This window comes from Denticeps clupeoides, chromosome 15 (assembly GCF_900700375.1).
Source record: "Denticeps clupeoides chromosome 15, fDenClu1.1, whole genome shotgun sequence".
In the NCBI taxonomy this organism is placed as follows: domain Eukaryota; kingdom Metazoa; phylum Chordata; class Actinopteri; order Clupeiformes; family Denticipitidae; genus Denticeps; species Denticeps clupeoides.
The window spans coordinates 5680588-5708240 of record NC_041721.1 but is presented as its reverse complement, the minus strand read 5'-3'; the positions used below and the strand labels follow the sequence as shown (position 1 = coordinate 5708240).

General features: G+C 42.6%; 2 protein-coding genes across 4 annotated transcripts; one reads left to right on the top strand and one right to left on the bottom strand.

Moving 5' to 3' along the window:
• Positions 1 to 422: 422 nt before the first annotated feature.
• pou2f1a (POU class 2 homeobox 1a) lies at positions 423 to 17622 on the top strand. Of its 2 annotated transcripts, none has more exons than XM_028954768.1 (13): positions 423 to 502; positions 7924 to 8015; positions 9830 to 9982; positions 10090 to 10198; positions 10312 to 10403; positions 10494 to 10658; positions 11084 to 11225; positions 12271 to 12407; positions 12587 to 12763; positions 13535 to 13634; positions 13895 to 14141; positions 14254 to 14327; positions 14457 to 17622. In XM_028954768.1, the coding sequence occupies exons 1-13, from the start codon at positions 457 to 459 to the stop codon at positions 14744 to 14746; spliced, it is 1824 nt and encodes a 607-aa protein (XP_028810601.1). In that variant the 5' UTR covers positions 423 to 456; the 3' UTR covers positions 14747 to 17622. The 2 variants fall into 2 exon arrangements, with proteins under 2 accessions (XP_028810601.1, XP_028810600.1); XM_028954767.1 differs by having other exon boundaries at positions 10309 to 10403.
• Positions 17623 to 27653, bottom strand: cd247 (CD247 molecule). 2 transcript variants are annotated; one of them, XM_028954770.1, is made up of 9 exons: positions 27354 to 27653; positions 20830 to 20903; positions 20182 to 20282; positions 20063 to 20104; positions 19889 to 19960; positions 19755 to 19787; positions 19490 to 19540; positions 18642 to 18674; positions 17623 to 18484 (listed from the first exon to the last, which is right to left on the bottom strand). In XM_028954770.1, exons 2-9 carry the CDS (start codon positions 20852 to 20854, stop codon positions 18416 to 18418), a joined length of 426 nt encoding a protein of 141 aa, XP_028810603.1. In that variant the 5' UTR covers positions 20855 to 20903; positions 27354 to 27653; the 3' UTR covers positions 17623 to 18415. The 2 variants fall into 2 exon arrangements, with proteins under 2 accessions (XP_028810603.1, XP_028810602.1); XM_028954769.1 differs by lacking the exon at positions 20830 to 20903 and having other exon boundaries at positions 27354 to 27643.

Genomic DNA, 27653 nt, shown 5'->3' with positions numbered 1-27653 from the left:
AGGTTGCCAGTTCTAGTCGAGTCTAGTCTAGTTGCCAGTTTTAGGTGCTGCTGAGCACAGCACCGTCCCCACACGCTGCTCCCCGGGCGCCTTTCATGGCTGCCCACGGCTCACCAAGGGTGATGGTTAAAATCAGAGGACACATTTAGGTCGTGTTGGTGGCCTAGTGGGTAAGGAAGTGGACCCGTAATCAGAAGGTTGCCAGCTCTAGGTGCCCAGGCGCCTTTCATGGCACGACGGTAAAAAGCAGGGGACTTTTATTTCACAATGACCATCAGTTTCTTAACACTCTTCAAACCTTTTTGAAGGACATTTGTCTTTTGAAGTTCATGCCACGCAACACTGTACAATCCTGTCGGCGAAAGGGGATTTTTTTTTTTTTTTTTGCTGCAACGCCTCCGCCAGCCTGCGGGGAAGCCTTTCCGAAAAGGGCCGGATCCGCGCTAAATATTCAAAATGGCGGACGGAGGACCAGCGAGTCAAGATGAGCGCCTGGCGCCAGGTAATCGGCGCCGCGTTTTACATATTCATATCCGCGCGTTCATATCTCGCCGCCCGCCGCGGACGCGTCGGAGGCCGCCGCGCCGGCCAGTTCCCCCCGCTTCCCCTCTCCTCCTCTCCCCGCCGTCCGCGGAGCGGGAACGTGGACGTTTACGCGCCGGCGTGACGACCGAGCCGCCGCTCCTTTGTGTGCGCCGCGCCGTCCGCGCTCCGCCGTTACATATTCATGTCGACGCTTTAGCATATTTTATTAGTAACGCGGCGGCCGCGGCGCTGCGGTAGTCGCGCTAAGAGCGCGGCTGGGCGCCGCGAACGCGTCAGTAAGCGGGCGGCTAGCGGCGCGGCTAATGCGCGTTAGTAAGTCGGGAGAATCCAGCCGCGTTTTTTCCTCCTCCCTCCCGGCGGCCAGTTCGAAGCGGAGTCGGCGAGTTTGTTGGCGGCTACGTTGACCCCGAAGTAGTCGCGGGGAAGGGGCGCTCGGTTCAGCAGATACGAGTTCGCGACCTGCGTGCACATGTTTTCAGCCCTCGGCGTAAAAAAATATATTATAATAATAATTTATGTGACCTTACACGTGACCTTCGCAATGGTCCGGTCGCGTTAAAAAGTAAGGGGTCAGGGGTCAAGCCTCACGTGAAATGCGACCCTTGTTCTGAGTGAAAGGAAAGACGCGAGAACGCTGTGTTATTGGTATGTAATACGTGTCTTTTCTGCACGTATTTAGCTCCTTTTTGATGGTTATGTAAAGTGATTGTGAGTCCAGGTGGAGCCGCTGCGGCAACAGGTGGCCTAACAAAGGCCGCACTTGTTCCAGAGGATGGGATGGGGGCGGAGTGACGTTCCCACTTCCCGCCCTCCAATATATTTATTTGTGAATTATTGGATAATGCTCACCCAATTCCGAGCATGGAATCATAACCTTTTATTAGCTTGTGCAGCACTGGTCAGAATGAATTGCAAAAACAATTGCTTCCAGTCCACTTCTGTAACTGTTCTCTGGAATGTTCTTTTTATTTATTTATTTGTTTGTTTGTTTGTTTTCTTTCCAGTATGTTTTACTCGAAATTCATTGACCATTTACAGAAAAACTATTAGGGCCAGGCAAAACCTTTTCTTTTCTTTTCTTTTTTTGTCATTTGGTATCTTTAGATATCATTCGATTAACAAGTGGCCGGAGATTAATGAACTCATTTCTGCTCTACAGACTGATTGATAACTTAATCTAATTCAAAGTAGGAATCAGGGGTCCAAAGTTATGCGTTTGCAATGAATGATTATTATTATTAATAATAAATAATCATTTGAATTCTTTTGTTGAAGTTTATTGTCATATGTACTAAGTGCAGCATACAGAGCACAATGAAATTCTTACTTGAAAACCCCTCCCACGTAGACAGAACATAGAACATGATACATAGAAGACAAAGTGCAGCAGCAATAAATAAATCACAGAAGAATATATCTAAGTTGCATAAAAAGTGAGTGTGCATAATTTAAGTGACAGTGCAGTGCATACTATGTGTTGTATAGCCTGATGGCACTGGGGTAGAAACTGTTCCTGAATCGTGTTGTGCTTTTTGTGCTGATTACACAGGGTGAATAATCCTTACCATTGCTGCTAAAGTTTCAGCCTTTACAAATTGTTTGGTTGCTGCCCCTCGGCGCTGTTTCAAAATCATTCTGAGGTTTGAGATTCTGTTGACAGTGCAAAGCCTGAACGTTCCTAAAAGCCTCCGGAGGTTGGCAGTTGCTCGCTTGTCCAGACAAGCTTGCTACGTGTCCCAACGGCACTCTTGACTATAGAGGTAATGCTGTAGAGGGCTTTCTGTGTGCTTTAGTGTACGTTACCTGCAGCCAGACGAGGGAGGAATTTTTACCGCGTGCCCTGAGGCTGTCGAACTTCAGGAAATCCTGTTTTATGTAGAGGTTGTAAAAAGTCCCCCCATTAATGTACAAACACGTTTTGTTTTGTTTTTTTAACATTTAGTGCATAAAATATTATGGTATTTTTGCCTAAATTAACGATGAGTACTTTCATTTTTTTCACCATGCATGTGGAAAATAGAAATAATTATGCAGTTACCCACTCATCATAGCTGTTTATTGTTGAGCTGCTATTGACCTCTGACCCTTTTAGACCTGTTCTTTTGTTTGTCAAAACAATTAGAGAGAAACCAATTTAGCTTTTTCATCATATTAAAGATGCAATAAAGTCAGAGAATTTTGCTTCAGATTTATTTCTTTCCAGCAATTGGATGCGGAAACAAACCATTTTCAGAACTTGTTACTGGCTGTATGTTTTCACTTTAAAGTAGAGGGGACTGTGAATTTAAGGACCATCCTGTTAAATCATTTAAAAACATATTTCCTTTTGGATGGGAGAGGCATGACCCTAACATTACTTATCATGCTGTTTAAATATACAAAGCCCTGTATGAATATTCATCAGGTACCTACATGCCCGCCATGAATGATTAATGTCTGACAGTGACAGGGAACAAAAAGAACCTCCAAAAGAGCACGTCCTCGTGTGTGGACACGCATTTCACGTTCGGCATGAGGTTGCCGGTAGTCCGACTTTGAGAAGGCTATAAAAAGCAACAACGTTTTTTGAAGAGGAGCTGTATTGATCCACATAATGCCACGCCTCACAAGAAGGATTCCTCAGAGCTGGCCAACATCGATTCCTTCCCAGTCATTTCAATAAACAACGCATTTGGTCAAACGACTTTGTGGTGTGCTGGTTAATAGGTGAGTGTATTACCCACTAGGCCACAACCACTCAAACTTCATGATCACAGGACACCATTAAGACTGTTGTGGGTCACTTTGTGAGCTCAGCACATTCCAGTACCCAACCGTAATCACGCTTATGGCTTTGGATATTGATTTATAGTTTTATAATATATTTTTTCTGTCCAGTCATTAAGTTATCATCTACTTTGACGGTTGGCACAGTTTCCAGGGATTCATTTGTGCTGCTCTCGTGGGAAAGTTTCAACACAGTCTGGTTCAGGATGCCATGTAGGGGTCTTAAAGTATTCCACAGGTGGCCTTCACGTGGACGTCCTGTCAGGGTTTCCCTCTGATCTTCCCAGCTAGTACGCTACTCTCCACAGTATGCAATAAATGCCACTGCCTCATAATATGAAAAGAAAATAAATAAGATACATGCAATTGTCTTATAATGAAATGTATACTTTGAATAGATTGTCTAAATTATCAGTACCCTATGTCTAATATGAATATGTAAATAAAAATGATTCATATGACTGGTAAATTATTTACGTATTGAATCATTTTCCATATTCTTAAATGAGGAAGCCTAGTATCCATTTTTTTAACCATGATCTTCGACCGGTAAATGTTAGTGAAGTTTTATTTCATTTTGATGTTTATATGGAAATTAATTCTTTCCTTTTGGCACACAAGGATCCTTTTAGGAATACAATAAAGCGACAGAGTTCTTTTTTTTTATTTCGCCTGTCCTCACCCATGCCAGAATACATAAACAGCACATCTGTTTGTGCAGGTGAGCGCCGCTTTCTCTTATTCTATCGGCTTGGTGAGGAATTTGAATATTCATTTGACTGGGGCGGAGGGGTAATTTATATTTAAATGAACTCAGTGCCATTTGTGACTTTCAGAATGTAGGGCAAGGCCAACAGAATGAACTTTGAAACTTGTGAAGTTTCTTTCTTTCTTTCTTTTTTTATGTGCTTTTTTCCACACATTGCTTGAAGTGAAAGAATCAAATGAAGTTCCAAAATTAGAACAGTTCTATCTGAAGGGGGGAGGATGTGGGGGTGGGGAAACAGGTTATTTTGCTCTGGAAAGAAAATCCATGCTAAGTGAATGCACACAATTTGCATAATAATCTCCCTGAGTAGCAGGCTGGTATGGCGTTAATCACAGGTGTGTGTGGGTGTGGGACTGGGTGTGGGGGTTTGGTCCCTCTGGTAGTCCTGGTCCTGATGTCCTTGCCCCAGCCTCTGCACCCAATGTTTAATGGTCTCGGGATCCTGAAATGTTCAGGTTTGCATGCCGTCAGAGTTCTGGCAGTTGACAGTTTCAGCCCTGTAGCGAGCAAGAACCGGGTTCACTCAGCCTTTATTTTAATTCACTATGAATATTTATGAGCCTCAAGTGAAGTGCCTATATGGGTCCTCCTGTGCGTTCAGTGAAATACTTATTTATATTCTAATGACAGTTGGGAAGTTTTGATGAAGGGCGCACACTCGCAGTTCACCGCAATCGTATGAATGTTTTGCATATTTGAATTTGAATGCCTCTCTTATTTGAATACTTAATTTCGGTTCTCCCCATGTACCACTCTCTCGTTCGCTCCCCCTCTCTTATCTCCATTGCATTATGCAGCCCTGTTTTCGATAACATGAAAGACTAATTAATTGCACATTTAAAATTCTATTAATTACCCAATTTGCATAGCGCATTGTGCATCAATTAGCTTCCAAGCATCACCCCCCTCCACCCCACATACAGCAGCAAAATGTAAATGTATTTTTTCACCTTTCTTTCATAAATCTCCCACTGGTTTTTCATGTTCTTGTTCTTCTGAGTTGGGTTGAGATCTGTTTTATGATATGCTGAGATATATTTATTGTTTTTCTTATTAAGAAGACAAACATGAATTCCTTAATTGGTTTAATTGTCTGTTCAACTAATCTTGAACTTAGTAACAGATGATGGGCTGCAACCTAATGTCTTCTGATGTTTTCTTCTGAGCATTCAGAGTACTTTCAAAATCCTGTTAGCGTTCACATTCTCAGAAGTACTTTGAGACCGAACAAAAGGTTAGGGTACATCAAGAGGGTAAGGTTACGACACGCAATTATTCTATCATTGTTCCCGAGCGGCGCCATGAACAGAACATTGAGCTAAAATGCTGGGATTAGGGGGTTGGCTCCTGCTGGGAATGAAAGTGCAGCAGGTACTCTGATAAAAGCGACTGCGAAGTGATGGGCGCTCAGGGGGCGTCCTTGTCTGTTATACATACTCATTTACTCTCCACGCACACAGATCGGCCACAGAGAGTAAACAAAGGGTGGCTTTCGTTCGGCGTGTGAGTGTCTGCTATTTAATGATTATTTGTGATTGTTCGTGGTGATGTGAGTGATGTGGCGTTTCCACTGGCATTTCTGAGGCTGATGCATACATTTTAAGTTGACTTTTCAGCAGGGTGACATGGTCTCCTCAGGGTTGCAGTTTACAATTGGGTCGTTGATGGTGGGTATTTAGCAAATGAGTATCTACTAAAAGCATCCCAGTTAGTGCAAAGCGGCAAGTCTATAGGGATGAACAATTTTTTCATTAGACAAATATCATGATTGCAAGGGGGGATACGTGCGCCCACACGCCCGGCGGGCTACGGCCGTTTTCAGACCGAACATGAGAAGTGCTTGGAGTTGTCTTTGGAGAAAAGGTTGCAGAGAGTCTGTATTTTACGAATTTAGACCCAAGGCGTCAAAGCAGGCAGTTTTCAGTCTTCCCATTTGAAACACGTACATTAAGTGGGAATGGAGGAAGATCATATTATCTATATTTATAATTGATGCACACTTCTGCATTGCAGTGCAGAACATAATCGATGATATCATAATGACGTTGCTGTAAAAGTAGTGCTGGTAGTGACTAGGGTGGCCTGAGGTAGGAGTTTGGCACTGCGTCAACTTGTGGTCAAAGTTGAAATATGTTGAGCTTTGACAGCTACACACCATCATGTATTTTTGTACGACCAATACGGTCTGCCCCTTCAAAGCACACTCAAGCAGGAATGGAGAAAAGGCTGATCTTACCAGTCTCTGAGTGGCCAGAGGCCTACAACACGACATTATCGGGAATTTGAAAACCAGACAATATGGCGGCAAGCTCGCCATATTTTAAGAAGCACAAACGTTCGTTCTGAAAGTGGCTTTAGATTATCTCCAGTGAGCAGAAAAAAGGTGGCCATTCAGTCCGCGCTCACCTGACTCCACAGACATCTGAAGCAGCCATGTGAGGGCGGACTGAATGCTGACAGCTTTTCTGCTCATTGTAGCAAATCAAAGTGGGTAAACAAGACCTTCATTCTTGCATTTCATAAGATCATGTGAAGTAACGTGTAAAATGTATGGGATGCATGAAATGAATGAGACGGCAGCATGATGCATTTTGGGGTTAAACGCCTTCTACTGTCAACACAGCCGTCCAGTTGAGGTGACGCTCTGAAACTGCACACCCAAAAATATATATTTTCCCCTTCTAGTAATTACGGCTGTCACGCTCGGCTGGTAATTGGGCTTGTTTTACTTCTTTCCCCGGTGTTGTTCCAACCAGCCACCCACACCCTAAAAGCTATCAAATTAATATGCTAATGAGCTGATAAATATTCATCGGAGCGGTTTGAATTATGCATAAAGCTTTCAGGGATCCGGGCGAAATGAATTGCTCGCGGAACTTCAAAGGCACGCTTCGCTAACGAGCAACAGGGCTCTTTTTTTTTTTTTGCACACGGCTGTGAAATTTGCATACGGCTCTAATCATCCGCATACTGATTAACTCTCTCATTATGGGTTCTACCTGCTGCAGTCTTTTGTTTCCGCCTCGTTCCTGGGAGAGGGGGGAATGGCTTGCATCATGGCGTGCGGTGACATCGCGCCCGAGCGTTTGCCGTGTGCACTCGCTCTCTCGCATGGAGCGGGTTGTTGAGGAGAGCCTCTCTCGCGCTCGTCGCTCTGAAGAACCGCCTGCGTTAGCCTCTCCCAGCTGAGAAGACCATGAACGGTGAGTCTGGGTCCTTATGCAGTGATGCACGGCGTACAGACCGTACGATTCCCGTAATCAAGCCGTCTTTGTGTGTTCCGGTTTGGAGCTTTAACAAGCAGTGGGATGACACCTGTTTGACTGTTGTGGTGAAATGTGAACTAGAAGCTCTCCGGGTGCTTTATGTAGATCAAACTGATTCCAATATGAATACCCGATTTTACGGGTGGAGAACCTTGTGATAATTATGAGCTCTTTTTGGTGTTAATTTGGTATATCCGCTAGAATCCTTCATTAATTGCGACTGTTACTTGGCTGGCGATGCGCGTGACAGCTGGGTGCTTTGGGAACAGGACGGGCAGTTTTTTCTCTTCCCGACATCTGTGCTTCCAGCCCGCATCGGTGCTAATGACCATCATCTGACCCATGCTGGTGGAGCCCGTTGGACAGTAACGGTGGACACATAGTGGTTTTGATTAAATTGCCTTGTTTCTCCAGAATCCAGTAGAAGTCTGATGGAGGATGTAGAGGGCGGAGACGGGGGTTGGCACCTGGCTGGGTAGTTTCTTTCAGACCTGCAAAAGTGTTCATCTGACGCGTTGCTGGAAGTGTGTGTGTTTTGAAGACGAAGGTCTCCTCCTTCTTCCCCTCTTGCCGCAGGTGCCCAAGCAAATGGCCTGGACCTGGAGAAGCCAACTGTGCAGCCTGCCAACGCAATGACCACCGTGCAAGCCCAAGCCTTACTGCAGCAGGTACAAACACACGCAGCCAACATGCCTACGTTAAACACATGGCCAGGGCTTATGCGATATGCTTTTGGCCAGATTTGGATTGTACCGCTCTACTACTGTAATATCCGCTCCTCGTGAAAATGTCGCATCACCTGCGCACAACCACGCCTACTTGTAGCACGAGCCAGAGCACCGAGCACACGGCAGGGTTTTCCAAAAAAAAGAAAACGGCAAGGCATTAAGTATCGCTAAAAAGGACTAGTAATCCATAAATACAGAGTTTAAAGATACTTTAAACTCTGTATTAAAAATACTGCAGTAATCCGCCGGTCGCTGTGCACTTCCGGGTTTACTAAGGGCGTGGGTCTGCACCCAAACCGTACTACCGCAGGCGCGGAACCAGCGTTTGGGCACCACGGGGCATCCAAGCCTGTTGGAATCCCCAAATGACTGCATGATAAAATATGAACAGGCATGTTGTTGACAATATTTTTAATGTAAACTCTACTGTTGAATACTTTCAGTAGAATTGGCCAGATATTGTTTTATACGGTTATGCCATATGCTGATAAAAAGACTGTACGAAATTACCATTTCAAAAACAGTTACATTTAGTTACATTAAAACTATATACCGCAAAATATACCATCTACCGTCAAAGGTTTAAGTTCGAACAGCCCTACACGTGACAATTTGTCCTTCTACCCGTTCGTAACCGTCATTACTTTTAAGGCCAGCTCCCTTTATCTATCCTTGAACTGCTGCTCTCCTGCTGGCCACTGGGTCCCCTGGGGACCGACTAGGGACGGAGGAAAACGCTGTCCCGTCTCTTTTGTGTGGACGAGTGTCGTATATCTGCAGTGGGTCTGTTTTTCGCCGGCGGAGACCGTACATCTGCTAATGGACTGTCGGCGTCCGTTTCCGGCACCTCGTTGCCACCGTTTATCGCCGCTTTGGGAGAATTTGTCCGCTCGGCCGGAGTGTGCCGGCACCCCTGAGCCCGCTCTGTATCGTTTATATAAAAAGGCGCCTTGGTGCCTGTTATCTTTCGGGAAGCGAGCGGGCAATCAGTGTCCTATGCTAATTAGACAGCTCCGCAGCCACCCGCAAACAGACGGGGGGGAGAGTATGCAAATCGGTGCAGAACGCATGCGACTGTATAATGAGCTTTTCCTCTGCCGGTAGCCAACTGCGGTTCCCTTTGGACCGTCCTTTAATGACGCCGAAATGAAGCGGGGCAGCATTAGTGTGCAGTTGAACGGTTTGCTTTCAACGTCCCCGTTCACAGTGCACTGTTCATGATGCTTTATAAGGCACCCCACGGAGTCTTACAATGACTTGTAAATGATGGCCATGATGGTCCATAAGATGCAAATCATTAGGGTATTTATAATGTTAAATCGTATCATTAATTAGGGACGACGCGATCATGATATTCAAGCCGACAATTAATTTGCTGTAAATTTATCCATTACTTTTGACTCCTAGTACTATTCCTGTGGCTAAAAATGATAAATTCCTTCTGGGTGTCCAGGAGTTGCAGGAGACTCACATGTGCAGGAGATTCACATCAGTCAGTGGCTTATTTTAGAAATATCATTGAAAAGCTATCAGTGTATTAGAATTTGCCAGGGTTTTATTTTAACATTTTATTTATTTGTTTTGTTTGTTTGTTTAAGTACATATAATGGGAAATGTTGAAAGATTTTGAAATAATTGATCACAAAATGTGTAATCAGATTAAAGTACAACCATTTCTAAATCATAGTAAAATGCAACAAATAGATTAGCAGTGTATTATAAAATATGGCTCATGTACAAATGTGTGTGTGTAGGTGCAGCAGCAGTTGCTCCACCAGGCGCAAGTTCAGCTCTTAGCTGCAGCTGCTGTTCAACAGCAGAATGGTACATCCGGTGCCTCCATCTCTGCCTCTGCAGCCACGCCCATCACCCAGATCCCACTCTCCCAGCCCATCCATATCGCATCAGTAAGAATGGCCCACCCACACTTTATTACTGCCTGGTTTGAAAACATTCACCCACGTTGGTGCCGCTGGTTTTGTGTGTCTCACTGTGTGTTTGATTCTGTTTACAGCCGCTGCAGCCTCAGAATTTGAACTTGCAGCAGTTTGTGCTGGTGCATCCGGCAACGCCCATCCAGCCAGCTCAGTTCATCATCTCACCTACTGCACAGGGCCAGACAGGTAGGAGCCAATAACACAGCACACGGTTTATTAGACTTCATTCAAATTTTTATCTGCCGTACCACATTCTGCCTCTAAGTGTCTCAGTTTCTCCAATTGTTTTTTATCAGCAGGTCTACTGCAAGCCCCGAATCTTCTGACTTCGCTACCTCAAAGTCAAGCTAGTCTCATGCAGTCTCAGCCCAGCATTGCCATCACCACACAGGTGAGGAACCACAACTCCCAGGATCCTCTTTGGCTGAGTTTTAAAAGCACAGATGTTCATAATGCTCGTGGTCTTCTCTCACACTTCCAGGCTGCAACTCCCACTCGCACAATAGCCGCAACGCCCCAGACCCTGGCCCCCACAGCCCCGAAAGTCATTGACGTGTCCACTCCGGAAGAGGCCAGTGACCTTGAGGAACTGGAGCAGTTTGCAAAGGCCTTTAAACAGCGGAGAATCAAACTGGGATTCACTCAGGTAAGCCTACACAGTTCCTTTTTGTTCAACTGAAACATGAGAGGTTAAAATATCTCAATTATCTGTTGTTTGTTATCTTAGCTCACCTCATCTCCCCAGAAAGCCTCCTACGAGACCTTTAGATTGAACTCTTAAATTTGTTGTAGATTATATAATATTTTATGAGCATTTGAGTAGTAAAAGTTTAAACATGTCAATGTGGTGTGTTTTTAGGTGTTATTTACTCATTTTCTCAGCTTCACAAACAGTTCTGCTTATTCTTATTCCATTAGTAGCGATGATGCATTCAAATTGAACTTCATTGTGAATGTTATATTATTGTTCATATATGAAATGTTCTGCTGTGCATACTTCCACTACTTGGTTCTCCCCCAAGCCTATGGTGTGTGTGTGTGTGTGTGTGTGTGTGTGTGTGTGTGATACAGGGTGACGTAGGCCTGGCCATGGGCAAACTGTACGGCAATGACTTCAGCCAGACCACCATCTCGCGCTTTGAGGCGTTAAACCTGAGCTTCAAAAACATGTGTAAACTCAAGCCCCTGCTGGAGAAATGGCTGAACGATGCAGGTGAGTGTTTATGTGTGTGGCTTCCTGAGGTCATGTTCTGCAAAAGAATTAAAATGTTGTTTATGGTTTTGGAAAGTTTTATTCCAGTTCTTTTCTTTTTTTTAGGCCATACTTTGTGTTATTGCATCAGTTTCTATTTATGATGTCCTGTATTCCTGTGCCGATACAACCAGTGGGGCCATTTTCTTTTATCTTGTACTCACACTGTGCTCAGCACAAACAGTCGAAATGGTCTCTCCTGGAACATGTACCAGGGGGCGGTGGTGGCCTAGCGGTTAAGGAAGCGGCCCTCTAATCAGAAGGTTGCCGGTTCGAATCTCGATCTGCCAAGGTGCCACTGAGCAAAGCACCGTCCCCACACACTACTCCCCGAGTGCCTGTCATGGCTGCCCACTGCTCACCAAGGGTGATGGTTAAAAGCAGAGGACACATTTTGTTGTCACCGTGTGCTCTGCTGCAGTGTTTCACAATGACAATCACTTCAGTTTCACGTATTTTGTTTTGTTTTATGATGGAAAAAGCTTTCAGTCATAATGGGGAGGGAAAGCATCATGTTTTAGTGGAACATGCAAATTACCAACAGTGAATAGTCATCTTAGTACAAAACATGTCATATCATGGAAAAATGTAATGCTGTTACGTGTGCTGTTGATTTGTGTGTGTTTTTATAATCTTTAAGGGAACCAAATTTTGCAGGTAACTGGGGAAAATCTGATACTTGGCCATATCAGTATCATATGTTTATGGAATAATCTGCTATATTGATTTCAGTTGTACATAAACATGCAAATAACCATATTCTAAACCAGCCTTTCCAGTGGAGGAAAGCAAAACCGAGTATTTTGGTGAAGGACTGTGTGCATGACAGGACAGTAAAGCTTTCTAGATTTCTAGGTGGGCCGTCCAATATTAATAATAATAATAATTATTATTATTATTATAAGGATTGTCCTAATTATTGTGTCTTTCTTTGAAACTTTTGATGGAAGGCCTAGACTGGTTTTCACTACAGATTTGAAAAATGCCTTCTGATGTCTTGTTTTAGAGAATACTCCCACTGAACCCGCCCTTTCCAGTGGTGCCCTGAACTCTCCCGGAGTGGAGGGGATCAATCGCCGGCGCAAGAAGAGAACAAGCATCGAGACCAACATCCGTGTGGCCCTGGAGAAGAGCTTTCTAGAGGTTGCACATTTAAAGCATTTGGGATTTTCGGGTGGAGGAAAAAAAGATTTTTTTCTGTCTTTATTATTCGTGCTGAAGGTGTGTTTAATGCACACTTTTATGAAGTTGTGCTGGGTCTGGGGTTGTTGGACTTGTTGTTAACGCGTCCATGCTGAGGTGGCGCTCTTGCACTATTAAAGCAGAACCAAAAGCCCAACTCCGACGAGATCAGCAGCATCGCCGAGCGCCTCAACATGGAGAAGGAGGTGGTGCGCGTGTGGTTCTGCAACCGCCGGCAGAAGGAAAAGAGGATCAACCCCCCCAGCAGCTGCACCACCACCCCCATCAAAGCCCTCTATTCACCTCCGGCAACAGTGGTACGTCTCAAACGCAGCCCACCGTAATGGCCAAGTGGACCAAATACTAAATATACATAAATAAACGTGCATCTGTGTGCCATAGAACAATTATTTATCGTTTATTGATTACACTTCGAGGCCATATTGAAATGAGCCAATTGTACTGTTCCAAGTGTTCCATTTTTACATCACATTATCTTCTGTGTAAAACAAAAAAAACGTAGGACTCTATGGATCACTTAAATGTATATGCTCACTTATATGATGCTGGATTCCATTTGTTTGGTTATTTTGAGCTTTTAATTTCTTTTTGAACAGTGTTCACATCCATAAACAATCAGGAATATTTTAGATTCACCGTTTGTGAAATGTGTCAATCCAGTTTCTCTGGTTCTGATTCTGATCACGTTTATTGGCCAAGTATGTGCGCGATGGCATCTCACAAGCACAAGTATAAGACAACAACAATATTCAATATAGGCTTATTTACAGAAATAATACCACAGGTGTACATAAAGTGCAGTTGCTATGACTGTGACGGCGAGGGGAAAGAAGCTGTTCCTGTATTGGCTGGTCCTGAATTTCTGGCTTCTAGCTCATCTGCCAGAGGGCAGCAGGTTAAATAGTCTGTGTCCAGGGTGTGAGTGGATCTGTGAGATATTTCCCGGCTCTTTTCCTGGTTCCTGAGAGGAGAAACATATTCTTTGCATTGCTTTTATAGTTTGCTTCGTATTCTTCGTACATGAAATCTGAAGCAATAATGAATGAATGAATGTATTTATTTTTCAGGCCTCCAGCCCCACAGTGGTGACCAGCAGCCCAGCAACCACGCTGACCGTTAAACCCATCTTACCACTAAATGCTACTACGATCAACCTCACTCTGAATGGTATGTTTGGTGTGTTGTTCTGCATACATTTAGCTTCAGTTGTCAGGAAATAAAATAAAACTGATTTTAGAGACAAAGTTTGCAAAGAATATTTAAGAAATTAATTAAAAATAAATGTATGAATATCATGCAACATATACATGCTACAATTGTATGTGTGAAGTACCCCGTTGTTTTTGTATGGGCTGGAAGATAAGTGATATAGGCTTACGGATAAATTTTACGTTTGTAGTAATCTTTGCCTTTCTCCGGTGTTTTAGGCACATCTTTGGGAACAGCAGTGACAACCAATGGGACATCGGTCATCTCTACGACTGCACCCAGTGCCACACCTGCACCCAATGTGACATCACCGTTGCTCACCCCCTCCTCTACTGCAGTGACACAGGCTATAGTAGCCCACCAGATGGCGCCCATAACATCAGTTCCCTCTGTTGGACTGGCGGCTATTAGTGCAGCAGCAGGACTGAACACCGGGCTAATTACCACACCACAGCTCAGCACAGGGTGTGTGTGTGTATATGTTTGGTACTTTACCAACCTTCTGTTGGCTTTTGTGCGGAACTCAATATTAGATAAACCCTGTTTGGCGTCATCCTGGTTCTGTCTGTTCCTACAGAGGATCCTTACTTGGCCTGGGGAACACCTTGAGTCCAGCCATCATGAGCAACACTGCGTTGGCTACCATTCAAGGTGAGTGGTCTGATTTCTCCATGCTGCTACTTGGACCTTTACATTGTTATACTATACAGAGAATTCAGTTTCATTTAATGTCACTATGAACCTGCATATGGATTTTGATAATCTCTCTTGTATCCAAAGCTCTGGCATCCAGTGGGAACTTACCCCCCACTTCCATTGACAGCTGTGGCAACATGCTGTTCGCTAACACCAGCAATGGAGGCTCCACCCCCAGCCTGATGACCACACCCTTCTTGCTGAACCCACAGAGCTTGTCGCTGCTGACGAGCAATCCAGTCAGTCTAGTGTCTGGGGGCATGGCCACATCTGGGGCCCTCAACTTGCAGTTGACCTCTGATGCCCACCACAGCGCTATCACCACGGCGACAGTGCCTGTCAAAACCATCACCACTGCCTCCAAGGCCCAGTGAAACCTAGGCCACTCCCCTTCACCCCTCTATGCCCCATCCCTAACTTCTACATTAACACCTGATTTGCTACAACACCAAAAATGGAGATGTTGAAGAAAAATGCTTCCACTATGTGTCCTTTTCCAGAATGGTGGATTTGAGAAATCTTTTTTTGATGAAGTAATTCAAAAGGTGCCCCCCTCAATAAAGCATCTCTTTATTGAATGCTTTTTATTTTTGGTTCTGGGGACTTGTATAGACTCTAAAGAAATATATTAAGATTTTATGCAGAAATTAGGGTTAATTCCTTTTTTCTTTTTCTTTTTTTATCCCCTCATTAATGTTGTTTCATCGTAGATGTTGGTCATGGGATTAACATTGGAGATTTCTTGGCAGGTCTTGATCTCTTTAGCAATGCAGCTTTAATGTCACTTTTCTGCCAATGGTTAGAAGGCTTTAAAATGAGATAAAAATCATGCATAGTCATCCCTAGTCATAGTCTAGACAAGTTCCTCATATCATATCCACAGACCTGGAGTTTACTGGAGACAGTATCCAGTGATAATTCACCAAAATCCATCATCCTGTTATAGTAACGATAAGGGTTAACATGTTACTTGGCACACGTGGAGTTTACTTCATCTCTGTCTCTCTATTGATGTATGTGTGTGTGGCAGTCTGAATTAATAGAGGTTGTTCTCCTATGGAAAGCATTTAACTTTAACCAATCTATTAAGAGAGAAGATGAAGAAGTCTTCAGATTTTCAAGAAATACCAAAAACTAAATAAATAACAATCTTCTGTAGTACCAACTATTGTTTTAATACTGGATAAAATGCAATAAAAAATATATAAGTAAATAAATTGGGGGGGGGGGGCGTCTTGCCCAAAATTGTTCTCCCAGTCTTCTGCATCCATCTCCACACCCCAGACCAATATCAATCATTATATTCAGAATTAAGCTGAAACCAAAGCTAATTCGTCCCAACTGTGTGGTATGTTTGTGTGATTGTATGCATTTCTGGATTATGTGCCCTTCTGTGATTTGTATAAGATGCAGAAGAATGTAAATTCAGCAGGGGGCAATGTCGGAATAGCAGTGAAAATGTCGTCAGGACCATGGTGTGGGTAATGAATGTGGATGGACCTGAGAGAACAGTCTGTGTGTGGGGGGGGGATTTTGACCCCAAATGTGGGTGTGTGAATGACCTGTGACCTCTGGTGTTAAACACTGTTTTTTGTTTTTTCTTCCTCACCCTCCTCATATACAAGATGTAAAAATCAGAATATTTACTGATGTGGTTGAAGCATTACTACTACTACTACTACTACTACTGCTGCTGCTGTCACTTGTACTACTACTCCACTGAACGTTACTCGGGTTCACATCCCATAATGTTGATGTACTTTAAGAGCTGTTTGCCAAAGTTGAATTTTCTGCTCAATGGAGTTTTTCTTTTTTTTTTGGTCCTCACTTCCTGGTTTGCAGGGCTTTATGGGAAATGTAGTGTTTGTTGGGTGCAGTGTTGTAATAAGGTATATGTTGTTCTTTCTCTTTTTTTTAACACATATATGTAATATATTCTACTGAAAAAGGTTAAAAAAAATACTTTCACTACTAATGTAAATTTTTTTAACTACGTTTTTGGTAGGGAGGGTTGGTGTGAGGGTATTTTTTGTTTTGGTCTATTTTCTTCACATTACTTGGAATAGTTGGTTTTGATTTCAAATGGATGGCTTACTTAATCATGCTGTAACTCAAAAGTACACTGCCTTAGAGTGTGTGTGTGTTGGGGATTTTTGATTGGTCGGAGGGTTAATTGAGCAGGTTAAGAGGTTTAAGATTTATACTCCTGCATGAGTCAATTCAAAAGTTTTAGTTCCATAGCAGCGTCTCTCATCCTTTTCATCTCTCTCTCACACACACACAAACACACACACGCACACACACACAGGGTGAATAAATACACACAAAGCACAGTGGCAGGTGCCTGTGTATGTCTGTGTACATACTACCTCATCGTAGGCCTTAATGAACATACCCCCGATACACACACTGTACACCAAAGACTATAGATTGTATTCCTTAACCTTTTACTTACACACACATTCATACATTTGATGGGTTCTTTGCTTTTCGTGTGTGTTGTTTTGGTTTTCGTCAGCTGTGCTCCAGAAGTGTGTGTGCGTGTCCCACTTTGAATTTGAACGGATGTCTGAGTCTCGCTGTTTAGTTTTTGTGACTCTTGTAAAAGCTTTTCCCCAAAGGTCAGTAAATGACACAAAGAATGCCACTGGACGAAAACCAAAGATGACGCTCAGTGTCTTTCTCTCTTTGTCTCTGTGTGACGCAGATGTAGCGAGCTTTCAGAGTCCTAGGCGCAGTAATTCCAAAGTTTTTTAATGATGTAATATTTTTCTTCTGTATTATTCAAGAAAGCACTTCTTCCATCAGCGTTTTTCTCGCCTCTTATTGGCTAATGTCACTTGTTTCGCAGCATTTTTTCCATCACCTTACTGACTCAATATTAATCAGAAGCGATTGAAAGGTTTTGTGACTTTTGTATGTTTTTTTTTTTTTTTTTAGTATTGAAAATGTTGTCCAGTAAGTGAGTAATATGACTAAGAACTTTTTTTTATTATTAAATGCTATAGTTTGGTGGTTTTGCAGCTTGGACTCTCCTGCCCTCAGTCTCAGTCGTCACATTCCTGATGTGCAGGATGATATTGGTCCTTTGTGTTTTCTGGAGAAGAAGGGTCATCTGTGTTACTCCCATCTGTCTACTGTTTTTTTTTTTGTTGTTTGTTTATTGTTTTTTTATCATTAATTATTATTAATATAACAATCTGTGCACGTATTTTTGATTGTATACATCATTAAAGTTTTCTAAGTCTTATTCACTGGGGTTTTACATTTTATTAGCGGATTAGTGCATTTACTTTAAATAAATACAATCCAGACCAGATTTATATTCTCAGGAATGGGTTTTTATAAAAATAAAAGAAAGTAAAAAAATAATAACAGCACAATATTTGCACAAAAACTACTCTAAGAAGCTTGTAAAAAAATATGTATGAATAAATGAGGCTATTAGAAAATGCTGTATTTTAATTTACATCTAAGTTGACAATAAGAAAAAGTGCTTGATGGATGGGCACCAGCTCATCCATCCCTTCTACAGGGTGCCAGTTCATTCTACAATTTGCTAATATTCATAATTTTATAAAAAAAAGGTTGAAATATATTATTTCTATGGGGCTACTAAAATTATAGCATTAATGGCTCAACAGATGGTTATCCCTTTTGAGGTTGATCAACACAGTCTTAATACAAAAATCTAAAATGTACGTATATAGAACTACTGACCTCAACACAAAAAAGATATGGTGTAGTTCTAACTGTTTAAAGCACCACAACTCTTAACAAGTTATATACATTTATGAAAATTAAATATGTTCCCTTTCTTCTTTTTTAAAAAGACCATACAGCTGGCCAGTGTCATATATTCATATGTCATATAAATCAGAAGCTGGGGAAAAAAATTACGTTAAAGCAAATTTTTGATTCGGATGTGCTATCGTCCAGAAAGTCCAAAAGTAAGAAGTACTGTGGCGCAACGTCAGCGGCTGCCATGGGGCCCATCTAGAGGAAGATGAGAGACGCAGGAGGCGGGGTCACCAGTGGCCCTGTTAGCGGGCGGGGGGGAGGGGCTGCATCTGCAGTTTGTCGTAGGTGTCTTTAGTGGCGGCGTTCAGGCCCTGAAAGAAAGAAAAAGAAAGAAAAGTTCAAAGACTGTAGGAAGGAACTCTTTTACCATAAACCATGTCTGTCATTTCACTCGAATATGACAGAAATCCAGATTCATTACTGCTAATAAGCTGCTGAATTTTTCTTTTATGAAAAATTAATCCTCACCTCATACACTTGTTCATTTTTATTCCGGCGGCGCTGCAGATGGAAAGAAAATACATTTATTCAAACCAAAGTTTTTCAAAATGCACAACTTCATAGATATAAATGTACGACTTAAATTCCTGTAGCTAACATTTCCACCACATTTTTTTTATCTGATTTAGATTTACGGCATTTTGCAGACGCTCTTGTCCAGAGCGACATACATCAGTGCTTTGTAGTCAATATCTGACTATATCTTCATACAAATTCATGGCTAGACTTAAATCAACAACTGATGTCTTACAGAGACTATCAGCATAAGTTACATTCAATCACAAACCATATTAAAGTTTTTAATCCTTAAGTACGGTGAGGGCCATAAACAGGTTGGTTGGTAGTGGGTGGTAGTAGCCTAGTCGGTAACACACTCGCCTATGAACCAGAAGTCCCAGGTTCAAATCTTACTTACTACCGTTGTGTCCCTGAGTAAGACACTTAACCCTGAGTGTCTCCGGGGGGGGGACTGTCCCTGTAACTACTGATTGTAATTACAAGGCCAAGAAACACACATCTAAGCAATTTATAATTGCTGGACAACATGGTAAAAGCAAAAGCCTTTTTAAAAAAGCCTCGCACAAGAGCAAGTAACAAGTGGACAGGGAAACGCAAACGCAGTCAAGATAAAGGTGAGGCATTTACAGACTTAACCACGGGTAAATATGATCAAGGTAACCAGGGTGAGGTGAGTCAGGGTAGGGGTGAAAGTTCATGGCCCGGCTGGAACAGCTACACATATATAACATATTTGTTACATAGTTGTTACCATGGCATTATAGCATATATCTGTCTGCTAAAACTGAAAAGCTCACATCTTTTGTCTGGATGGACCTGTAGGTGTCTTCTGAGGGCTTGTTCAGACTCTGAGGGTTAAAAACAAAACGTTTTCAACATTAGAGCGACGAGTCGTTTTGCCAGAACTTAAAAAGCGAGTGAACAGTAATCATAATCTCGACCCATTGGTGCAAACAAGGAAATGATTAATCACAATGTAATTAAAAACACTATTAATTTTGCTTTTTCATTTTTTTTTTACTTTGTCAGCAATGTGCTTACGCTGTGTTTAACACTTCTTACCGTGTATGTGTCATCATTCGGTGCTCTGCGACCCTAAAGACCAAACCATCAGAAGCGCGTTATTGAATTACTAATCACACAGACACAGACAGACAGACAGACAGACAGACAGAGACAGACACAGAGTTACTCACGCGGCCGCCAGAGCCTCGCTCCACATCTCGTCTCGTCAGTTGGTCGTAGTTGTCATGTTTTGCAGCCAAGTCCTGGAATCCCAGTCATCACCATCAGCATCATCATCATCATCATCATAAATCAGAAATAAACCCAACACCTCAACTTCCGCTAAGGGTCTGTGCTGCACTTACGCTGTAAATGTTGTCATCCTTCGCAGATTTCTTTTTAAAAAACTGAAAGCAAAGAAAGAGGCGATGATTAGGACTGATCAGCCGTGTGATCTGGAGCAGCGGGACTAAGGAGAGCTCACTTTCTCCCGGATGTGGAGCGCTGTGATCAGGATGGCGTAGATCAGCAGGAATCCGTCCAGGACGTAGCAGAGTCGGGGGTCGTACAGTCCCATCCCAGCATCTGTGGGTGAGAATGGGAGTTTATTTATTTGTTTGTTTGTTTGTTTGTTTATTTTACCATTTTCATGCAATGCTTTCAATCACTGTTTCTAATGAATATGTTCACTCTAGCAATGGTGGACTCCTTCTGTGATTTATTTCTTTTTTTATTTACGTCGTGTTTTTTTTCACACGGTGATGCTTTTTTAAAAAGTGTTAATTACACAACGGTGTTAATGCTGTGGTCTGTAGCAGTCCCCAAAGCATTTCACTGCATATCATACCGTGTATGACTATGAATGTATCAAATAAAATTTGAATTTGAATTTATTGCCACTCTGCTGAGACCGGGATGCAAATAACGCAGGCGACAGATACACGTTTACTTAAAAAAGGTAAACCTGTTTCCCGTATAAATGAAGATGCTGTTCTCTGTGTCGTTTTTGATTATATGTAATATTGTAATCTAATGAGATGGAGGTGTTTTTCATAAACTGTCATGGAATATTTTGAACATCACAAAGACATTCAGAACACACACACACACAGAAAATGTAAATGGCACATACTTTGGGAACATGTGTGTGTGCCCATTAGAGGCCATGAAGATATTCTGGTGGGGTGAGGGAACACAGGAGATGCCCTGAACAGGTTTAAGGGATGAAAAGTTATAATTTATAAGTTATAATAAGGGATATCTGAAAGTTATAATTTTGATTTTTTTTTTATGTTTTCTTTTTTATATATATATATTTAGTTAATATTTCTACTAACTCCTTAAATATTTCTACTAACTCCTTAGCAGAGTTACCTTAGCAACAACCCATGTTAATTGTATACCCACAATTAATGTTTTGAGGTAAATGAGGAAAATTGACAATTTGCGGTGATTTATTTCAGAAAACATTTAGAAAACGAGGCGAGCAGCAAACACAGCATGTGTGTGTGAGTGTGTGTGTGCCATGTCGCTGTGTGCGGTCGCTGAGACTGGTGCTGGGTCGAGCTTTGCTGTTCTCTCAGCTGCAGCACTTTCTCGAGGCTGGAATGGTGTGACGGCCCGTGCGACTGTGTGCGTCTCGCTGAGCTGATCTCCGTCTCCTGACTAGTCACAATATATTGCAGGTGATTATGTGCATGGTGGTGCATTTACATCAGCCCTCTGTCTCCTGCACAAGAAAAGAAGCATGCACACAACGTCTTATTCCCTCAACTTGTACATAAAATGTCCCTCTGGCGAGATAAGCTGTCCACACATTCAAGGTATAAAATAATGTTGTACTAAAAGCATTTCCATGAGCAGAACTGACAAGGAGGTCTGCTCCTAAAATGCTTAAAATATTTAAAAATGAAACGCTTGGAATACTAGCGTCCACCAGCAAGTGGACTCACAAGAACTGCTACTACCACACTTGAACTTGACACTCAAAGAGACCAGCTACATACCCCTTTAGTACCCATAATGCATCACTGGGAATTGCATTAACAGAGGACGTCAGCAAAGTTACTCAGGAGTCAGGTGCCCAGATTTTGGAGTCGATGTTCTTCTTGTTGAAATACTTATCATTTTAAATCACTGATTACGGCCACAGTTCCGCCTGGCTGGGCTGTTCCTGGACTCGGCCATCTAAAGCACTGCTGCATCTCGCTCTCAGCGCCTGTCTCAGGGTGCTGTGGTCACCTCTCCACTTCCCTTTCCTCTGACCTTAGATGTGGTTCAGCAGCATGTACCATGGTACCACCATCCCAGGTCTGAGGTAAAAGCTGTCATTTCATTTGGGTACGCGAAATCTGTAAACCAATCACACAGCGTCATGCTAGTTTTAAACATTTTAGCATGGTCGGTTAGTCTCAGGTTCGAATCCCACTTACTACCCTTGTGTCCCTGCGCAAGACACTTAACCCTGAGTGTCTCCAGGGGAGGACTGTTCCTGTCACTACTGGTTGTAATTCGCTCTGGATCTGGGAAATGGTGTAGATGTAAAGGTCATCTGGTAAAGGCTGTAAATGTAAATGTACATCCACCTGATCATATGCACATCAAATGCACATCCACCTGATCATAAGTAGACCCCTGTATTCCGCTGCGCAACACTACCAAGCATCGCCAACCCTATAAACAGGGGGACCGCTAGTTGTGATTGTACTGATCTGTGGTCATTGCATTGTGGAAATCCATAGAGATTTGTTTTCTTGTTGTCTTGAGATCTCTCAACATAATTTACAATTCCAAAATGACGGGACTGTTTTCCTGAGATGACAGAATAGCAGAAGTTATCACCGTTATAACTCCATGCAGACTGTATGGATGTATGATACGCCACTGCATAGTGTTCATGGGAAATGTAGTGACAGCACTGCCTGGACAGGTGGCATAGACCATCCAACCTTTTATATGAGGGTTATTCCACGTCAACATGTTGCTCCAGGTAAAGCATGGACGGATGGTCAGCAAAGTTCGTAATGGTGCAGACGAGAAACAGCATTTACAGTAAACAGCATTTAAATGTTAACTGTCTCCAGATCTTCAAGATTTTTTAATGCTTTCCTCGCTCAAGCACCGCACAAGTGCAAGAAAAAGCGACCGCATCATAACTTTAGACAATGTGCATCGGGGTCTAATAATAAACCAGCCAGGTGACAGGAAGCGAACAGGCTCAGTCTCTCGGCCTCGTTGCGACGGTGAGCATTTCTTCAGAACCAGTTATTTCATCGAGTACTGCCTGGGGCTAATTGGGGAGGGAGTGGAAATGTGATCAAGGGTGTGATATCGAGCTCAGGAAACGGCAGCTTGTAGCTGATACAGTCATGTGCCCAGAGGTTATGGGACTGGCGCTATCGCTGGGCTGCCGTGGGCCACAAAGAAGTAACTGTTGGTAACGGTTATTCTATGCAGATCCCAAATGCAAGCCTGTGCAAAAATCACAATCACCTTTATGTCATTACACGTCAAGGAAGTCAAGTATTTGCACAAAATTAATGCAGGTTTGACTCAAAAATTATTTTGAGACCACAACAAAATACACATGCACAGGCAAAGTGGTCACCGATCTGATTCGCTCCGTATCTCACATGCAAAAATATTATCACGCGATTCCCATGTTAAGCATGTCTTTTAAAACCTGCGACCGCCCCAGATCTGCACATGGACGGGAAGGTGGAGTCATTCAGCAAATTTTCACATGGTGAAGCAAAATCGTGCATCTGTTACAGCCCTCCATCATAGACACTTTCCAATCAACTAACTGGAACGCCCCAATGTTCACATTCTAGGACCATTTTGTTTCGGCCAAGTTATTTAATCTGAACACATTTCTAAACATTTATCAACTGAATTATTGGTTTGAATAATTATATTTAAAAAAGGTTATACTTAGCAATAGTATTTGCAAGGTGATCTTTGTTATACGCACAGCCTGTAAGTTTCAACATGGTTTCCAATCAACAGTTTACCAATGTGACAAAGAGTCTTATTTATTCAGAAAGAAGGAGTTCAGACATGAATACTGGAAACTGATGGGTATGATATTGTGGCAACCCCGGTATATGTGTGTGTGTGTGTGTGTTAGAAGTGAACGTTAGCGTGTAGAGAGCTCCTGTTTCTTAGGTGTTTCAGCGGAAATATAGAACAGAGGGGCCTCCTACTCACAGTTCACAGGCAAACACACAAACACACACACACGGCTATAAAAGTGAAGAATCCCTAGACAGGAGCACAATCACTACAGCAATTTGGGGACACACCTCAGTCCCAATTATGGGCTGATACAAGGCTTCTCAAAACAGAGAGCTGGACCTCCAGACATGGGAAATAAGGGAGTCCACACACCTAAAATGGCAAAATGATATTAAATTACTAAACCACCATCTGTGCAGCTTCAGAAGAAAGCAATGTAGCACCGAAATATGCAATGTTGTGATTGATGTTCAGATAAGGTGTGTAGAGGATGCAGAATAATTTCAGTAGACATACAAGCCACTGACAAAGTGTCAGAAGGAACAAGAGCAATAACAGAAGTCATCTTTCAAATAAGGTTGAATTGGCATCGAAAATTATACATATTTGTGAGTAATGAGAAATAAACCCCCCGGCCTTCAAATATTATCAGCCAACCCCCCTGTGATGGCCAGCAGTAAATGGACAGTAGTACCGTAGCCTGGTGCACGTTATGCGTTGGCTTGTTATAAAGATGAAAAGAAAAGACACATTCAGCATTCAGGGACTGCACGGCGATCAATAGAACTTGGTAACGATTATGACATATAAAAAGTTCATGCAAATTGCCAATGTCCGACAAAACAATGGCAAGAACTTTGGATCCGAAAGTCATTGTGTGGTCTCCACATAACCTTTAGAAATTCAGGATCAGGATTAAATTACTACAAATTACTAATTAAACTCAATGGGAGTTTGGTATTTTGCCCATATTTCGCCCACATAAATGGGCAATTGCCCACATAAAACAGTAAAGAACAAAAGCGTAATTAAAGTAAAAGTTGTTTTCTTAAGCGCTCATCGCCTCAGCCGACACCTCACAGGACCGCAGGCCGCACTTGAAAAATGCGCCCGAGCCTTTTTCACACGAACGGTTAAAGAAATTAATTAAATGTTATATTGTTGTACGCTATCATTCCTGTTTTTAACTAAACGTGTAGGTTTAGAAAATTTTATTATAGAAATAAACATCAAAATATTTAATAATGTTTGATCCATAAGTAATATTTTTGCAATAACTTATAAATTATGGATTCAATGGCAGTTTTGTAATTCTGCCAGTTGGCCATCTGTAACGAGCCTTATAATTCTTTTTCACTCGTTAGACTCCAAAGTAACATCATTGTTTGCGCTTGATATGAATCAAAGTGCAAATATTGAAATCCTGGTGCCCGTGGAAAAATGATTTGATCTCCACTGAGATGCCAACTTCCCGACATTTCTGTCTGGTTGAACTGCCATCGGAAAATCACAACTGAATTACGCTCACTGCAATTTCGACTTTACTGGAATGTGTAAAAAAAAAAAAAACCTGAAATCAAATGGTTTGTACCATCGCAATATGAATCATGGCAAAATACTCTGAACGTGTATAATTTTGTGGGCATGAGATGCAACAGAGTTTCTCAAACTTTTAAGCGCAGAGCATTTATCATTTCCAATTTATTTTCTGGTAAACATGTGACGACGTGCCTTTCGGTCTACACCTCCACACATGCATGCGACCAAAAGCGATGCAGGAGGAGGAGAGCTGTCATCAAATTTCCAAGGTGAACCCTCGTGGTGATGATGGTGATGGAACGATTCAGGGTCAGGGCTGTTTTAAGTGTAGTGCAGGGTTTTGGGGCTTTTTTGTTGTTGTTGTTGTTGTTGCTCATGAAAAATTATGGAATATTTCTGCATTTTGCATGAAAATTATGTACCCACCAGAAACGTAAATCACGTTTGCGGTGTCACCGTGTGTGAACGCTGCTCTTTTCAATGGTGTGGCTTTTCAGGTATTGAAAATAAAAAAAGTAATCCAAGAGGATTAAAAAGAATTTTCCTAAATTTGCGTTTGGCCTGCAGCATATTTCTAACATTAAAAATAGCCAGAAGGTGTTTCTTAATCATGCGCTGCTTTGGTTTTTTGCATGAGCCACTTTCCAATCGACAGACAGCCCGGGTTCATAACTGTATCACGATTCGCATGCCCCGGTCCAGACATCAACATCACAAAAAAACTAATACTGAGCAGGTCCCCGTTATGACAAGTCCTGAGAAGATCTCCTGGGGTATCTGCCATTAGCAGCAGATTCTTCATCAGCAATCCCATGCATTGGATGGAGATCTGGAGAATGTGGAACTTGGAGGCCAAATCAGGTGCACATTCACTGAATACTGTGGTACATCGAGCTTGGGTGCCCATGACCCTGTCGAGAGCTCAATGGTTGTCCGCTCCATGCTCCGTTTAGGCCTTGTTTGTAAGGTTTTAACCACCGAATTCAAGACAGGTCACATTTCCTTTTTTTTGCTTTCTGCTTCCACATCACATCAACTGTCTGTTTCCATAATTTATCCATGTCTTGACCACAGCCATTTAACCATTTCAGCGCAAAAGCCACACACACACACACACACACACACACACTGATGGATTAAGATATGAAGAGGGAACAATTTTTCACTTAAAAATATTCAAAAGGTGAATTATAGAAGTAATTATTATACATTTCATCAGGGATGCAGTAGCTGTGAACATCTCTTTTCTTATTCTTGGGTGGAATTCTCACTGCTTTAAAAGTGACCTTGATCAGTTTTGTCAGAAGACGTTAACTCGAGCAGCCGCCCTCCTCAGGGGCGAGGCCTGCAGGACCAGTCATGCCGTAATCTTCTGCCCCGATTGATTATGCATCCCATAGGTTTCAGGCCAAAGTCATGAGGAGCCAATACAATGACAGAAAACGCACGAGACTGGCCAAAAAAAATCTAAATAACAAACGCATTTTGAAGGCAGCGTTAATCATGTATTAATTTGTTATGTGTTTTGATAATTCAATAGAATTTAAATATCCATAAATGTGACTTGCAATTCATGTTCGTGCAACACAGGCAATCATGCTGTACGTGCTATTTCTAAGTTAATCATGACCTTCGTTAACCCTTACTTTAACCCTTAGTTTATTTGCCCGTAGGTAAGTTTTGATGGAAACAGTCATGTGTACAACAGTCCCTCTGGAACGGTACACCATATGAAAAGTCAGGTACGCCCGAGACGGCTGAGCTTTTATTTCCGCCCAAGTGGAACTCACACACGTCCTCTGTCTCCGCACTACTCAAAGCTTTTCGCACCAAACCGTGATCATTAAAATAGATCTGAATTGAATAAGATCTTGAACTTGAATTTACATAAAGTTTTCAAACTATGTCTCTAATTACTAAAACCTTTTATATAAAGTTTTGTTTTAAAAAAAATAATAAAGTCGAAAGCTACAACATGCTCCTCTTAACCCAAAGCTGCCCGATCTGAGGTTTTAACCTCCACCCTGTCGGCCCACGGCGCCAGGCCATCTTCTCATCGCACCAACGGGCATCAGACCAGCTGAGCCCCCATCCACTCACCTGCAGGAGGGATCACCAGCGCCAGCAACACGCCCGTCAGTCGGAGCCCCATCATCTTCTCTCCTGGAGCGATGATCTCGATGGTGCTCACTCAGAACCAGTTCCCCAGTCCGGACGTCTGGAGGTGGCCGGCGACCGGGCGGAAGGGTGCTGTGACTTTCTGTGGGGCTCTCCCTGAAAAAAAGGCTGGAAGGTGAAGACCTCCACTGCTGCTGCTGCCGCCGCCTGTCGCTCTTCTGCTCGCAGGAAGTGGCTTAACCGCGCTCCACCTGGTGTCTGTGAAGCCACGCCCGCCGCCTC

What these genes read in the sequence shown, in the direction of transcription:
- pou2f1a (XM_028954767.1), top strand. Translation starts at nt 457, where the DNA reads ATGGCGGACGGAGGACCAGCGAGTCAAGATGAGCGCCTGGCGCCAG. An exon ending in CCCAAGCCTTACTGCAGCAG is followed by an intron (nt 8,016 to 9,829) that starts GTACAAACACAC and finishes GTGTGTGTGTAG; the next exon opens with GTGCAGCAGCAGTTGCTCCA. An exon ending in TGGAGAAGAGCTTTCTAGAG is followed by an intron (nt 12,408 to 12,586) that starts GTTGCACATTTA and finishes GCACTATTAAAG; the next exon opens with CAGAACCAAAAGCCCAACTC.
- cd247 (XM_028954769.1), bottom strand. Translation starts at nt 27,408, where the DNA reads ATGATGGGGCTCCGACTGACGGGCGTGTTGCTGGCGCTGGTGATCCCT. An exon ending in CGCTCCACATCCGGGAGAAA is followed by an intron (nt 20,105 to 20,181) that starts GTGAGCTCTCCT and finishes CTTTGCTTTCAG; the next exon opens with TTTTTTAAAAAGAAATCTGC. An exon ending in GGTCCATCCAGACAAAAGAT is followed by an intron (nt 18,675 to 19,489) that starts GTGAGCTTTTCA and finishes TTCCATCTGCAG; the next exon opens with CGCCGCCGGAATAAAAATGA.